Source organism: Notolepis coatsorum, assembly GCF_963971535.1.
Source record: "Notolepis coatsorum genome assembly, chromosome: 1".
NCBI classification, from domain to species: Eukaryota; Metazoa; Chordata; class Actinopteri; order Aulopiformes; family Paralepididae; genus Notolepis; species Notolepis coatsorum.
In genome coordinates, this window is record NC_140165.1 from 13,518,341 (window position 1) to 13,533,670 (window position 15,330).

Below are 15,330 nucleotides of genomic sequence, written 5' to 3' on the forward strand. Positions count from 1 at the left end.
GTTAAATAAGCTAATTTCCCAAAATAGTGGAGTTATCCTTTAAGGGGATGCAGAGCAGAGAAAGACTTTTGTCTTGTTTACAACAGGGTCCCCCATTTTCAATTCATGATAAGAGATACGCGAATAAAAAGGCAGTTTAAACAATATAATTAACTCTGGACAGGCATGAGCGTATCGGCAACAAGGTGCAAAATGGGGTAATATTTGCCCTACAATAAATATAGTTACAATATATAATCTAATAATCCAATATAATATCTATGTTCTGAAGGTCCAGATTAACACTGAAAGTCTGCGTTTATTATTTTGTATAACTTATATATTGTTTATATATATAAGATATATATTTTCACGTCATCTGTTTGCCTAACAGGATTCATCATTCGCTTATTTGTATATGTCCCATTCTTAACGCCGTAGGCGCCAGTGCGCGCGCCCCTCTAGACATGTTTCAGAACATGTTCAGACATGCCCGGACAAGTGAGAGAGCGTATTGATCTATATGGGTGAACAGGGCCCTATTCCCCGTACCTGGTTCAACTAAGTCGATCAAGAGTCCCATTATCCAGATTCAGTTAACCCGATGTTTGAAGCCGGGATTTTCCTGTTCCTCGAAGGTGGATTCAGTCTCGTTAACTCGAACCAGACTTGAGACCCAGGATAAGTGCGCGCGGCCGCTTCAGTTGAAAAGCCAGCACTTATCGATAGCAGAGATCCTGATTTTCTAACGGCATTGATTGATTAATTGATTTAAAACTTTATTATCAGATTGCAGTACGGCTCAATCGCCTCGCCGACAAGTTAAATGCGTTATCTATAGGCTAATTTTAAGTCCCTCATTACCTCAATCAATCAGATTATATTTCTTTAAACTTGCCTGCTGGCAGTAGGTTTATGGATTGAATAATCAAATGAGATCTTGCTAGCGAAAATAATTAGTTAAACTGTTATACAGAATAACGATACGGCTCTCTTACCCATTGATTGATGTATGGTGGATCTTTTACTTATCTGCACTGTGGTGTAACGGTTTCTTCTTTTGACTTTCACGCAGACGACCGGGGTTCGAATCCTAGTCTTTTCCTTCTTTTTGCAATGTAGGAATAATTCAATTTGGTGCACGTTGAGAGCTATATAAAGAATGACATCCTCAATGCATGTAGATTTATAATATTTTAACTTAAAACTAGGCTACTTTTGCATATAATCATTAATATTATATTCCAAAAAATTATATTGGAAACGCGGGGTCTCGAACTCGGGTCACCCGGTTGCCAGGATTGAGCACTACCGCTGCGCCACTGTGCCAGATGGGATAGATTCATTGTTTATACATTAATGAACGAGAGACCCGTGTTTAGAATATTTTTTCTTTTGAATGAAGTTTTATCTCTTTATTCTCAAATGCATTAATGTGACGTCAACGGCTAATTCAATTTCTCAAATCCGTCAAACAGCGCATCTCATCAGACATTTTAATCCCAGTTACAATATCACACAAAATCCACAATCCATGCATAGACACTTCAATTTTATGCTTGAATGAAACAAAATCCAGGCGCTCCTCTCCTTCCTCGCTCCTCATCCACAGCGGAGAATATGAAAGGAATCAGAGCCAAACGAGCGATAGGTTTCAATCATTAAGGATATCCCCGCGGGATTCACATTTGCAATGCTGCGCGTTGTTAAAATAACCACATAATGTGTACATCGCACCTAGCGAGCGCCACGGTATATATAACGTGCATTATTTAGGACAAAGTGAATTTAGTATCAGCATTTTGGGTCTATTTTACATTTCAAAAGCCCCCTCTGGAAGAATGGAGCACAAAAACGTAATTCAGAATGGTATAATGCAGATCCTGGACTGTGAGAATCATTTCAGGAAACAAGCTGTCACTTCTTTGCGGGGGCGTGGCCATGGTTCATCCGGCTAACTGAACTTAACCCTGCTCCCGACCAGGCTCAAACTTTTTGATCTGTTGTCATGGTGATTTAGACAATCGAGCGTCGGGGAATGGGAAGGTCCGGCTTAAGTCAGGCTTGACCGAAAATTATCCGGCTAACTCAGTTATCCAGGTACGGGGAACGGGGCCCTGGCTCAGTCCACAGTTAACCAGCTACAGAGTGAGAGAGAAGTAACGTTTGGCGCAGTTGTAAACAGGACGGCCAGGCAACGTATCGTTATTAGAGAGCCGCACGGCTAATTAGATACAACCATAATATTGTCGAGCCCTTATTGGCACAGTATAGTGACTTGTGTAAGCGAAGTAACGTGGAGAGACTTATAGTTGAACCCAGCAACGTTCTGGACATAACTACTCATTGAAGACCTCCTGCGGGTTAGCTTTAAGTACAAACGGAGCTAACTAGCTATCATCCATGCCAACGGGCTTTTGGACTAATAGCTATTAATCCTGCCATCGGGCGCTAGGAATACAAGGACCGGTCCGTACGAGACCCTTTCCTCCCCAGCGACGACCGGATTATCCTAAGTGTGTCTGCAGCCCTCTGGAAGTAGGAACTCCAGAGGACCACCGTCTCCAGCCACCATCTTGCTTTTCCTTGTGCCGCTTCGCTCCGTCTCACTTCATTCAGAGCTCCACCGGTCGGGTACCCGTAGTATAGGAACTATCGTTACCTCTGACGTTGTTGCACTGACATTCTATTATTAAAAGAGAGCTGTGTTATATAATATGTATGTTTACGATTAACATTAAAATGCTTGCTCAACTTGTATCCCTGTCCCCGCGCCGTTAATAGAGTGTCCGCCATTTTGTGTACTTATACTGTCTGGCCATTAACATTCTTTAGCAGTGGTTTAATCTAAACATCTAAATACAGTCAGGGTTGTGTAGCCCCTTAGCTACAATCTAAAAATTCTAAATATATGATCTGATTAAGTATACAGTATAAACATAAGGTATGCATAAGGTAAGTATATATTGTCATTTTAGGTGGGAGTCAGCTACTATAGGTTCCTATGTATATGTAGGAGTAGACATTACAGTAGGATGCAGCCAAGAGTTATTGCCTTCTCGGTAATAGTGGTGGCTCTGAAAAGAGCCTTTGTGAGATGTAGGCGGAGTAACCAACCCAGAGTGGAGACCAATCAGTAACGCGTCGGTAATATAAGGCCAGAGTTTCGGCACAGCAGCGTATTAGTCTTGTTGGGGTGAAGAAGAAAAGATAGTTCATCATAATGGCTAGAACTAAGCATACCGCTCGTAAATACCGGTGGCAAAGCCCCAAGGAAGCAGCTCGCCACGAAGGCTGCCCGTAAGAGCGCACCGGCTACCGGCGGTGTGAAGAAGCCACATCGTTACAGGCCCGGTACCGTATCGCTGAGAGAGATCCGTCGTTACCAGAAGTCCACCGAGTTGCTCATCCGCAAGTTGCCTTTCCAGCACCTGGTCAGAGAAATCGCCCAGGACTTCATGACCGACCTGCGCTTCCAGAGCTCTGCTGTCATGGCTCTTCAGGAGGCCAGTGAGGCTTACCTGGTCGGTCTGTTTGAGGACACCAACATGTGCGCCATCCACGCCAAGAGGGTGACCATCATGCCCAAAGACATCCAGCTGGCCTGCCGCATCCGTGGAGAGCGCGCTTAGATCAACCTGTTGACTAGTTGTTCCCCTAAAGCAGGGGTGCCCAACCTTTTTTGAACCAAGATCTACTTTTTAATTTGCCACCTAGCCGAGAGCTACCAGCCCAAATTTGTCCTACTCTCGGCTAAGATAAGATAAGATATTCCTTTATTGATCCCCTTGGGGAAATTCAGGCATAATAGCAGCATGGGGGAAGGGGGTACAGGTAGTAAAAACAACACAAGCAGTGTAAACAAATAGGTCAATATAATTGACTATCTAACTAACTGAAAAATATATTCACAGTGTCATAAGGTGCATAAGGCTAGTATTAGTAGTAATAGTATTACCCATTCAATATGCACATGACAGAAAATATTATATGGCATATAATATTTTCTGTCATGTGCATATTGAATGGGTAATACTATTACTACTAATACTAGCCTTATGCACCTTATGACACTGTGAATACTGTGAATATATTTTTCAGTTAGTTAGATTCTAACTAACTGAAAAATATATTCACAGTGTCATAAGGTGCATAAGGCTAGTATTAGTAGTAATAGTATTACCCATTCAATATGCACATGACAGAAAATATTATATGGCATATAATATTTTCTGTCATGTGCATATTGAATGGGTATATAATATAATATGCTATTTTATATATCATTGTAACAGTGTAGTGTAGGAATTACAAGAATGACAAGACTGTAACTGTAACTTCTCACGTTTATTTCACACTCTGCATACACACTGACAAACAACACACACACTCAGTTCAATGGGCATGAGAAAACATGTGTTTACATTGCCAAAGCAAAAGTGGAACAATACAATCAAAAAAATATATATGTACAATTAAAAGGGAATAGGAATGATGTGTAAACAGAGCTGTCACATTGCAAAATGGAATACAATCAAAAAACAATTCCACAAAAAGGTCTGTCATCAGTCACTGATAGTTCTCCTTTATCCCTTTTTTTTTTTTTTATGTCTCTACCTTAGTGAGAACGCTGGCACTGGGAAGAGGTAGCTAGTTTTTCAAAGTCTGGGTTGTAGGAGCTGGTTGCAAGCCTCAGGCAGTCCACAAGATGGTCATCTGTCAATGTGGTTCTGTACTTGGACTTGATGATCTCTTTATGTGAGAGAAAGCAGACTCACACAGGTAGGTTGATCCAAAAAATGCTGTTAAGTTCATGGCACATCTCCTGAGGTTGGGGTACTTCTCGTACTTCTCTGCCTTCATCCCTTGTGTTGCCCTGGCTTTAATCTCAATGTCAGTTTGAAGTGTGAGGATCTCGTTCTCCACAGCATGGCTGTTCAGATTAAACAGTGTGGCCACTTTGGATGTGATGTCATCCACATCTACAGTTCCAAATGGAAAACACATGTAGCTTGCAACAGGTTCAAGTATTGAAAAGTCTGTGAAGCGCTTATCAAACTCTGACAAGATGCTTTGAACTTGCTCCTCATAATGTGTGCAATCAAACTGTGCGGTGTCCTCATCCTGACGTTGAAGTTCTGCTTGCATGTGAGGAAAGTTGCGCGCAGTGTTTCTTGTGCATCGTTGTATAATGCCGCTCCAAATTACCCTTTTTCGGCACAGCCACGGTTTGTTTGCAAATCAGACAGACTGATTTTGCGTTGAAATAAACAAAAAAGTAAGCCTCTTCCCACTCTTCATGGAAATTATATGTTTTTGGTCTTTTGGCTGCTCCGGTTCTGCTTGCGGCGCTGACGCTGGTGCTATCCGGCAGCTCGTCGGAGGCGGCGTTGGAGCAGGTGCTTGAGGAGGATAGCATACTTGTACGTTTCATCGGGGACATCGGACATCATAGTCTCTAAGCACATTTGTAGTTCTGTGTACTGTGCTCTGTCCTCGTGTGTGAAATCCGGGAACGTCGGTGTGCCAAGGTACGATGCCATGGATGGCTGGCACATTGGTGAGCGTTGGGGGAGAGGCCTCCTAGGCGAGTCTCCCATTACGTGTCATTGTGGGCTGGTACCTGGTGGGTACCAAGGCCCGGGTACCCAGGTGCTGTTCCTCGGGGCTGGTCGTGCGTCAAACTCACCCTTGAGTTGAGTCGGGGGTCTGTAACGCAGGGCCTCGGGGGTAAAGTCTGGGCTGTACTGGACCTCCTGGTCCTGTGGAGTACGATGCTGCTGGTGGGCTTGACTTTCCTCCTCTTCCTCTTCTTCTTCCTCTGCTAGGTCTTCTAGATCTTGCAATCGTCTATTCAGTCTCTCGGCGGCGTAGGCCGGTTCTTCCCTGTTGCTGGGTCTCGCATGGACCGGTTGGGGAGGGGGTTCGGAGACGTGTATAGGCTCTTTCTGTTGGCCGGGCTCCGGGTCGCTTGATCGGGTAGGGGACGGTGCCCTAGACCCTTGTCTTGACGAGGCCCTGGAGCTCCGTGCGGAGGGAGGGGGAGTCGCCCTGGCAATCAGTTGCTCCATTATCTGCGCTTGTAATCGGTCGCGCTCGGCTTCGCGCTTGATGTGAGCGAGGTCGCGCTCTGCTTCGCGCTGGGCTTGGGCTGCGTCGCGCTGTGCATTGGCGGCTTCGCGCTGTGCATCGGCGGCGGCGCGCTGGGCATCGGCGCGGTCTCTTTCAATATTCTCTTCCGTCTGGAGGCGTCTGGTCTCCAGGCGTATGCGGTCGTCTTCACTCCTTTGCTGCGCCTGGAAGCGCTCTCGCTGGGTCGCAGAGTGTTCGCGTTCACTAAGGGCTTGCGCTTGGAGTTGCGCGTGGAAGCGTTCTCTTTGGTCTGCAGATTGTTCGCGCTCACTCAGTTGTTGAGCCTGCAGGCGGTCTCTTTCCATGGTAGAGTGTTCGCGCTCACTCAGTTGTTGAGCCTGCAGGCGGTCTCTTTCCATGGTAGAGTGTTCGCGCTCACTTTGGTGTTGCGCTCGGAGGCGCTCTTGTTCCATGGAAGAATGTTCGCGCTCGCTAAGCGTCTGTGCTTGGAGTCGATCGCGTTCAGTGGAGGCTGCCAGGGTGGCGATAAATGCCTGCGCCAGCATCTTGTCCGCCTCGCTGGGGGAAGACACTGATGGAGGTGATCGGCTTCTGGCAGTGCTCGTTGGAGATCCGTTCTCCTGTCACGCTCCGAGGAGGTCCATCTCCTGGGTGCGCGTCTCTTCTGGTAGTGGGTTGGGTTCCGTCCCGGGAGTGCTTTCTTTATCCTGGAGCTCTCCGGGGGCTGTCCCATTGACGTTGTCGGGGGGTAAAGTCATGTCATGTCCCTCCTGGTCCCCCCCGTGAGCTTGGTCAGTTACGTTAGAACCCACTAGGGTCTCTACTGGCAGGGTCGCCTGGTCGGTAGGGTTTGACATACTTTTACTATCCGCTTTTTCCACGTTTAACGTCTGTATAAAGCTAGGTAGTAGACTGGCAGCGTAGTCCTCTAGGTAAGGAGGTGGCTGCCGTCTGCGCTGCGGGCGTTCTAGCTTAGGAGAACCGTTTGTGGAGTGTTCATCGCTGGCCATGTCAATATTAATATTATATTAATATTACGCTAATTACCCTCCGGCTCGAAGGACCAATTGTAACTGAGGGGTACAATTCCCTGACTGTATTGAATAAGTATGGTATCATTAAACCACTACTGAGTTATGTACATTACTACTGGCCATACAGTACACATGTATATGTGATGAACACCCACACAATAACACGGCTTAACAAAGAAAGTCCTGTTTGGAATATTTATTAGAAGAGCATCAATATTATCTTACAGTATTGAGAATTAGAGTCGCGCTTGTAAGGCGAAGAATGTGCATGAATAGGTCAAGAGCGTAAGTCCATGAGCATATTACGAAGGGGATAATTAATACCACCTGTAGCATAAGAATTATATAAGGTACACTCGTAGGTCAGCTGGAGATACTACGGGGGTTCCCTCCGGTTGTAAGCCAGCAGGGGAGAGGATTTGTCGGTAGCAAAAGTCTGGATCAACGAGGAATAAAGAGACTCCAGGTACAGGAGACGGTGCAATAATCCCTTGGTCCGTAGACAAAGCAACAGCTATTCTCCGGTATGCACTGCAGCATGGATGAAAGCTAGCCAGCCTCTGAGTCCTAGAGGCGGGCTCGACGGGGCTCCTCACAGGGTAAATCCCACACGGTAGTGGGGGTAGACGATTCTCTGCTCCAGCAGCCACAGGACCAAAGCAATATAATCCAGCCGAAAAGGGCTCTGCATTCGTCGGTGTAGGTTATCCAGTGTACATATCCACACGGTTCTCGTCTAGGGCTCCTCGGATGGCGGCACAAGGTTAGGCCGCCCAGCCTGGATAAGCACACTAGCTCGGTACGATGAAGCGTTGGTAATGCTGGTCACTGTAGAACGGTAGCCGCACGATACACTATACATAATAGACTATTACTTAATAATAGAATAGGTCGAACTCGACGATACAGCGTTAAACTCTGACACTTCAGCTATCAATTCGCACGCGGTCTCAAGGCTCTATTTCGGGGCAAAACGGGCCCACTTCACAGCACGTTGTATCGTGGTGAAGGCTTCCGCTTTTAGTTACTAAGTGCATCTGTATCCACCTGCAATGTATTTATACGTAAGGTGAATAATCTAGTACCAGCCTTATTTCTGTCTCGTATTACTGCGCAAACCTGGGCATGTTGAGACATGTCTTAGCGGTGACTTTGAACTAGACATTGGGGGTATGGCCGTGGCGCCTAGGGGGTCGCTGTCCAATAGGAGAACGAATATTATGGTCTGGCCTGTACTAGGTAAAGGGATATTCCGTGTATATGTACAAAGAATATACAAGGGATATCAGACGATATACAAATACTATACAATATATCTCAAGTAATAAATATATATATTCGGTTTAATCTGACCCTTTGTAACAAATACTGTCCATGGTGCTGGAATAATGCCCTTTAGATTTCCAGTGTCTACAAGTAGCGAATCCATGTGTTTTTCTTTTCCTTTAGGGATTTATGTTTTTTTCCCGTTGTTATTCTGTAAGATGCTGTAGGAGCTAAAGCTATATATTTAGGTTATTGTATTATATGAATGTTTATGTGAGGTTTTTGTCCGTTGCTCACCTACTCGCTCTGTTCCTTTAAGCCTACTCACTCTGTTCCTTTAGTTTTCTGTTAATCAATTGCATTCCCCTATTCACACGCTTCTTCCCGTAGACGCCGTTTGATTGGTGCTTCCCCAACCACACGCTTGTCAATCTCATCCCGCAGCTGTCACAGCTTGTCAATTAAGCATTCCTTTGATTATATATACCCCGTTTCCCCATTCAAGTTTTGTTGGATCGTTTTGATATTTCATCAGCATTCGCCGTTCCTTCCTTGCCTGCTGTTTTTCCCTGTGCTTTGCCTCCCAGGATATTCAAGAAGTATTCCGCTTGGACAACCCGTTCCCCGTGGCGACGCGCTCGCCCTGTTTGATCCTGCTCTCTTTACGCACAGCGCCTGGGTGAGTTTTGCAAGACTGTCTTTGACCCTATTCGTTTTTCGTGTGTTTTAGACACTGAAGAGATCCAGCTTTTTGTCAGACTGTCACTCACCCAGTGTCAGCTTTTTGGATTGTTCATTGGGATAATATTTGCTTGAACATCGCTCACTGTGTGTATTCACACCGAAGATATTATCACTTGGATTATTATTGGGACTTCGCTCACTGTGTGTATTCACACCGAAGATACTGTCACTTGGATTATTATTGGGACTTCACTCACAGTGTTTATTTGCACCGAAGATTCTTTCACGTGGATTTGTGTTGGGACATTACTCACAGTGTGTATTTACACCGAAGATTCAGTCACTTGGATTACTCTGTTTTGGGACAAGTCACTTCTCCTGTCACCTGCTCTGTTCCCAACTGTACTCTGAGCTAACCCGCTTGTAGCGGCAACATGCCAGAATGCCGCTTCTTGGTGTAGACGGGGAGTGAATCCATACGCGCTCAACGTCCAAAGAAATAGTTTTCCACACATTAAGCTCCGTTATCAGACACCGATGTGGTGACCCGATTTAATTAGAATAAGTAGGTTACATGGGAGGGTTGATCACAGTGATCCTAAAACGTCATATAACCTGGTCTAATTGCTTAAAGTGTAATCTAAACAGTTTCCGAAAGCGTCCTGAAGCGGTAAGAAAATCATATGGTTTCCCCATCGGCTACCGCCCAACAGCTGATTCCTATCACCTATCTAATGATCTCCGCTGCGCTGTGCCCGATCACCCGACAGGTGCAGGTGATCCACTCACAGCGCCACAGAGTCCACCCAACAGGCTACACAGAATCATAACCTTCCCCTCAATCCTTACATTCCCATAAATTGTAACCTTCTATTGATAAAAATAATGATAATGATAATAATAATACTAATAATAATAATAATAATAATAAATAACAAAAAACACTCATTCGGCCTTTACACCGGCCCCTAATTGTGCCTACACAATTACAAAATATGGTCGGGCGAGTGTTCATTACAGCTGGCAATCCTCCTTTGACTCCAGTAGTAGGCAAAGCTTCGTGATTGGCCTCTGTAGCACATTGGTCTTGGTCTTCACCCTGACACTTCGTCGCAGGCCGCGTGAATATTAAAGGCAACCAACTTGTGTTCAGCTTTTCGTTCAGCGTTTCTCTGATTGGCCACACGGCCAATCAATCAATCCACTAGAACGCGGCCTTGCGGCAAGAGAGACAAGAGAGACAAGAGAGTCGCGGCAGAGAGCCGCGCATGCGCATGAGGCTCCCCCAGGTCCTTGTGTTTGAGACAGCCATATTAGACACATAGCCATAATTTAAGATAATAGTTTCCACAGCTCCAGTTAACCTAATTTATACCGTAATGCATCATTAAAAAATATACCGTTAACTGGAATATGTTGTTTCTTTACACATATGTTGGATTATGTAATTGGGTTGTCATGACAAAACAATAAAAATCGCTACTTTACATCAGGGTGAACGCTGAACCGAGTCAAGCCGCGGGCGGCGCACTGAAGCCGGTGAATGAACAACCGCATTGCCCCGCTGGCTCTAGTTAACCTAATTTATACCGTAATGAATCATTAAAAAATATTCCGTTAACTGGAATATGTTGTTTCTTTACACATATGTTGGATTATGTAATTGGGTTGTCATGACAAAACAATAAAAATCGCTACTTTACATCAGGGTGAACGCTGAACCGAGTCAAGCCGCGGGCGGCGCACTGAAGCCGGTGAATGAACAACCGCATTGCCCCGCTGGCTCTAGTTAACCTAATTTATACCGTAATGAATCATTAAAAAATATTCCGTTAACTGGAATATGTTGTTTCTTTACACATATGTTGGATTATGTAATTGGGTTGTCATGACAAAACAATAAAAATCGCTACTTTACATCAGGGTGAACGCTGAACCGAGTCAAGCCGCGGGCGGCGCACTGAAGCCGGTGAATGAACAACCGCATTGCCCCGCTGGCTCTAGTTAACCTAATTTATACCGTAATGAATCATTAAAAAATATTCCGTTAACTGGAATATGTTGTTTCTTTACACATATGTTGGATTATGTAATTGGGTTGTCATGACAAAACAATAAAAATCGCTACTTTACATCAGGGTGAACGCTGAACCGAGTCAAGCCGCGGGCGGCGCACTGAAGCCGGTGAATGAACAACCGCATTGCCCCGCTGGCTCTAGTTAACCTAATTTATACCGTAATGAATCATTAAAAAATATTCCGTTAACTGGAATATGTTGTTTCTTTACACATATGTTGGATTATGTAATTGGGTTGTCATGACAAAACAATAAAAATCGCTACTTTACATCAGGGTGAACGCTGAACCGAGTCAAGCCGCGGGCGGCGCACTGAAGCCGGTGAATGAACAACCGCATTGCCCCGCTGGCTCTAGTTAACCTAATTTATACCGTAATGAATCATTAAAAAATATTCCGTTAACTGGAATATGTTGTTTCTTTACACATATGTTGGATTATGTAATTGGGTTGTCATGACAAAACAATAAAAATCGCTACTTTACATCAGGGTGAACGTTGTTACACTGCCACCACCCACTTCAATGACAGAGCTCTCATATTTGCGAATACATAAACTATATCTTAAATTATGGCTATGTGTCTAGTCTAGTCTAGTATATATATAGTCGTAACAGTGTTTATTATTGCGAGTCCTAACAGTGTTTATTATTTCATAACTGTATGGGCTTTGTTTATACATGTACAGTGACGAGTGAATCTACCGTTGGTTGTTAAAAACGCGAAACATAATAATCAGTCAGCAGCGCTCCACGCTCCACTGCTACCACAGCCCAACACAAGTGCGTTGGAACAGCAGCCCAACACTACAGAAGTTGGTTGCCCGCGCTGCCGCGCTGCCGCGCTTGCTCTTTGGATTTCATTTGGGACGTGGGACGGCTGCGCTTGCCTGCGCGTGGGGGCGGGGGGGCGCGGCCAATCAGAGAAAAGCCGAACACAAGTTGGTTGCCTTTAATATTCACGCTACCAGGCCCTTGTTATCCGGAAAGGTTTCCAGGATCCGTCCAAGCGGCCAGGAATTCCTGGGCGCCGTGTCGTCCACTATGACCACCAAGTCACCAGGGGCGAAGTTCTCTTTCTGGGTCTGCCACTTACATCTTTCCTGCATCATGGGCAAGCACTCCCTCACCCAGCGTTTCCAGAAGATGTCGGCCAGGTATTGTGCCTGTTTCCACCTTCTGCGGGAGTACATATCCTCCTTCTCAAATACACCTGGAGGCATAACAGGTTGTCCCTTCAAGAGGAGTAGGTGGTTTGGTGTAAGGGGTTCTAAATATTTGGGGTCGTTGGACACCGTGGTAAGTGGGCGATCGTTCATAATGGCTTCCACCTCACACAGTGCTGTGAGGAGAGTCTCATCATCCACCTTTTGTTCCTTCAGGACCGACTGGAGGATCCTTTTTGTCGACTTGATCAACCTCTCCCATACCCCACCGAAGTGGGCCGCAGAGGGGGGATTGAAAATCCACTTTACTCCAGAGTCCGCCATTATGGTGCTAATTTTAGTTTGGTCCAGCTGCTTGAGGGCCTGGTTTAGCTCTCTCTGGGCACCAACGAAATTGGTCCCTTGATCCGTCCTTATGGAGCGTACTGGACCCCGTCTGCAAATTAATCTTCTGATGGCGTTTATACAGGATGCAGTGTCGAGGAAGTGTGCTACGTCAAGATGAACGGCCCGTGTCACTAGGCAAGTAAAAATGACACCCCATCTCTTGACGGTACTCCGTGCTCTCTTTACCTCTATGGGGCCGAAATAATCAATACCCACATGAGTAAAAGGTGGGAGGTCCGGCGTTATCCGATCCACGGGTAGGTCTGACATTTTCTGTACACCAGGCTTGGCTAGTACACGTCTACAGACTACACACTCCCTAATGACCTTCCTGGTCATGGAATTAGCGCAGGGTAGCCAGTATCGCTCCCTTAGCCTGGAAAGGGTGTGTCCTCTCCCAGAGTGTTGCAGTTGTTCATGGATCTGCCTCACAATCAAGCCTGATATGCGAGTGTGTTTGGGCAGGATCAGTGGGTGTTTCTCTTCCACTGGCATGGCCATTTTGTTCAGCCTACCTCCCACTCTCAGCAATCCATCATCCAGGAGAGGATCCAGTCTTAAAATGGAGCTGGATAGCTTCACAGATTTTCCCTTCCTGAGGGATGTTATCTCGTCCTTGAAGTGCTGCTCTTGAGAGTAGCGTATGAGCGCATGCCTGGCCTTAGTCAGTTCCTCTACTGACAGGCTAGTTTGCACTATGGAGTCGGTGGAGGCTTGATCCATGCTAGGGCCTGGCTCCTTCTTTTGGAGCCTGGCTCGAAGTAGTCGTTTTAGTCTTAGGAACCACGCAGCTGCTCTTGTCAACCTATTCCAGGTTGAGTAGTGCCCAATCAGCTGACTTGTCGGGTTCGCCTCTTCTACCGTAACACTACTTACAAAGACCTCTTTCTTGACTTCTGGGTCATCTTGGTGCACCGAACCATATAATTCCTCTGGTCTATTCGGCCAGTGCTCCTCTCCCTTCTGTAGGAATTCTGGGCCACTGAACCATTGCTTTGACCTGAGCATCCTGTCAGCATCCAAACCTCTTGATGCCTCATCTGCAGGGTTCTCCTTCGAGCTCACGTACCTCCATTGAGATGCCGTGGTGAGGTCCTGAATAATGGCGAGGCGATTGGCCACAAATGTCCGAAATCGTCTTTTCTCATTGTAGACATATTTTAGGACTGTCTGGCTGTCTGTCCATAGTACCGACTCTTTCAGTGTCAGGTGTAGCTCTTTTCTGAGCATTCTGTCCATACGGGAAGCCAGAGTAGCTGCGGCAAGTTCCATCCGAGGGATTGTTACTTGTTTCAGAGGGGCTACCCTTGCTTTTCCCATCACAAATGCCGTGTGTATCTTGCCCTGGTCATTTGTGTACCTTGCGTAACTCACTGTGCCGTATCCTGATTCGCTCGCATCGCAGAAGTGGTGGAGTTGAACAGCTTCCAGTTTCCCAAAACCGGCGGGTTTCATGCACCTGTTTATCCTGAGCTCTGACAGCTTGTCCAGGTCTGAAAACCACTCTTTCCATCGTTTTGCCAGTGGCTCCGGGATATCTGTATCCCATCCGCACTTGTTCCTGCAGAGCTCTTGAAGAATCATTTTTGCCGTGAGCACATAAGGAGCTAGGAAACCAAGTGGGTCATACATGGAACATACAATGGAAAGAATGCCTCTCCTGGTTAGGGGTCGATTCCTGATAGTAACTCGGAAATTGAATGTGTCACTTTCAAGGTTCCATTGGATGCCTAGAGCCCGTTCAGTGAGTGGTTTCTCCCAATCAAGATCCAACTCAACGTTCTGCTTGGCCTTGTCCTCTTCAGGGAGGCTAGCCAGCACCTCTTTACTGTTGCTCACCCATTTGGTGAGTCTGAATCCACCTCTTGCACATGCTTCTCTGAGTCCTTCTGTCAACTTGACGGCTTGGCTCACTGTCTCCACCGACTTCAGGCAGTCATCAACGTAAAAGTTAGACCTGATGGTATCGGTGACTTCTTGGCCGTAATGATCACTGTTATCCTCCGCTGTCTGTCTCAGAGCAAAGTTGGAACAACTAGGTGAAGATACGGCACCGAACAGGTGTACCTTCATCCTGTACTCTTCCAGCGGCCGGGTGATATCGCCATCTGGCCACCATAAGAATCGGAGAAAGTCAATGTGATCTGGATGGACTCTGACCTGATGGAACATTCCTTGTATGTCTGCCATGAAGGCTACTTGGTCTTGACGGAATCTTAACAACACTCCTATTAGTGTGTTTGTCAGGTCTGGACCCTGAAGCAGTTCATCATTGAGTGATGTGCCTTGGAATGATGATGTGCAATCAAACACCACTCGTAATTTCTTCTTTCTTTTGTGATACACCCCGTGATGGGGTATGTACCAGACATGGCCATCTTTTTTGCTTAGCTCTTGAAGAGGTACCTTCTCTGCGTAGTCCTGGCTGATTACCTCTTCCATGAAGCTTTTGTACTCTGCATGGTACTCCTCATTCTTCCTGAGCTTCTTTTGCAGGCCTATGGCTCGTTGTGTCGCCACCTGTCTGTTGTTGGGCATCATCACATCTCCCTTTCGAAAGGGGAGTGGCAAGTGATAATGACCATCTTTTAAGGTTATTGAACTGGTGGCGATTTTTATGAACTTTTTGTCCTCTACCGATGGC

At 46.0% G+C, this 15,330-nt stretch overlaps 1 protein-coding gene across 1 annotated transcript; it reads left to right on the forward strand.

The window, feature by feature from the left end:
* Positions 1 to 446: 446 nt before the first annotated feature.
* On the forward strand, positions 447 to 3,611 carry LOC311246665 (histone H3.2-like; the record flags this gene model as incomplete). The annotated part of the gene is made up of 2 exons (XM_084336840.1): positions 447 to 480; positions 3,247 to 3,611. 2 exons carry the CDS (start codon positions 447 to 449, stop codon positions 3,609 to 3,611), a joined length of 399 nt encoding a protein of 132 aa, XP_084192966.1.
* Between the last annotated feature and the right edge of the window lie 11,719 nt (positions 3,612 to 15,330).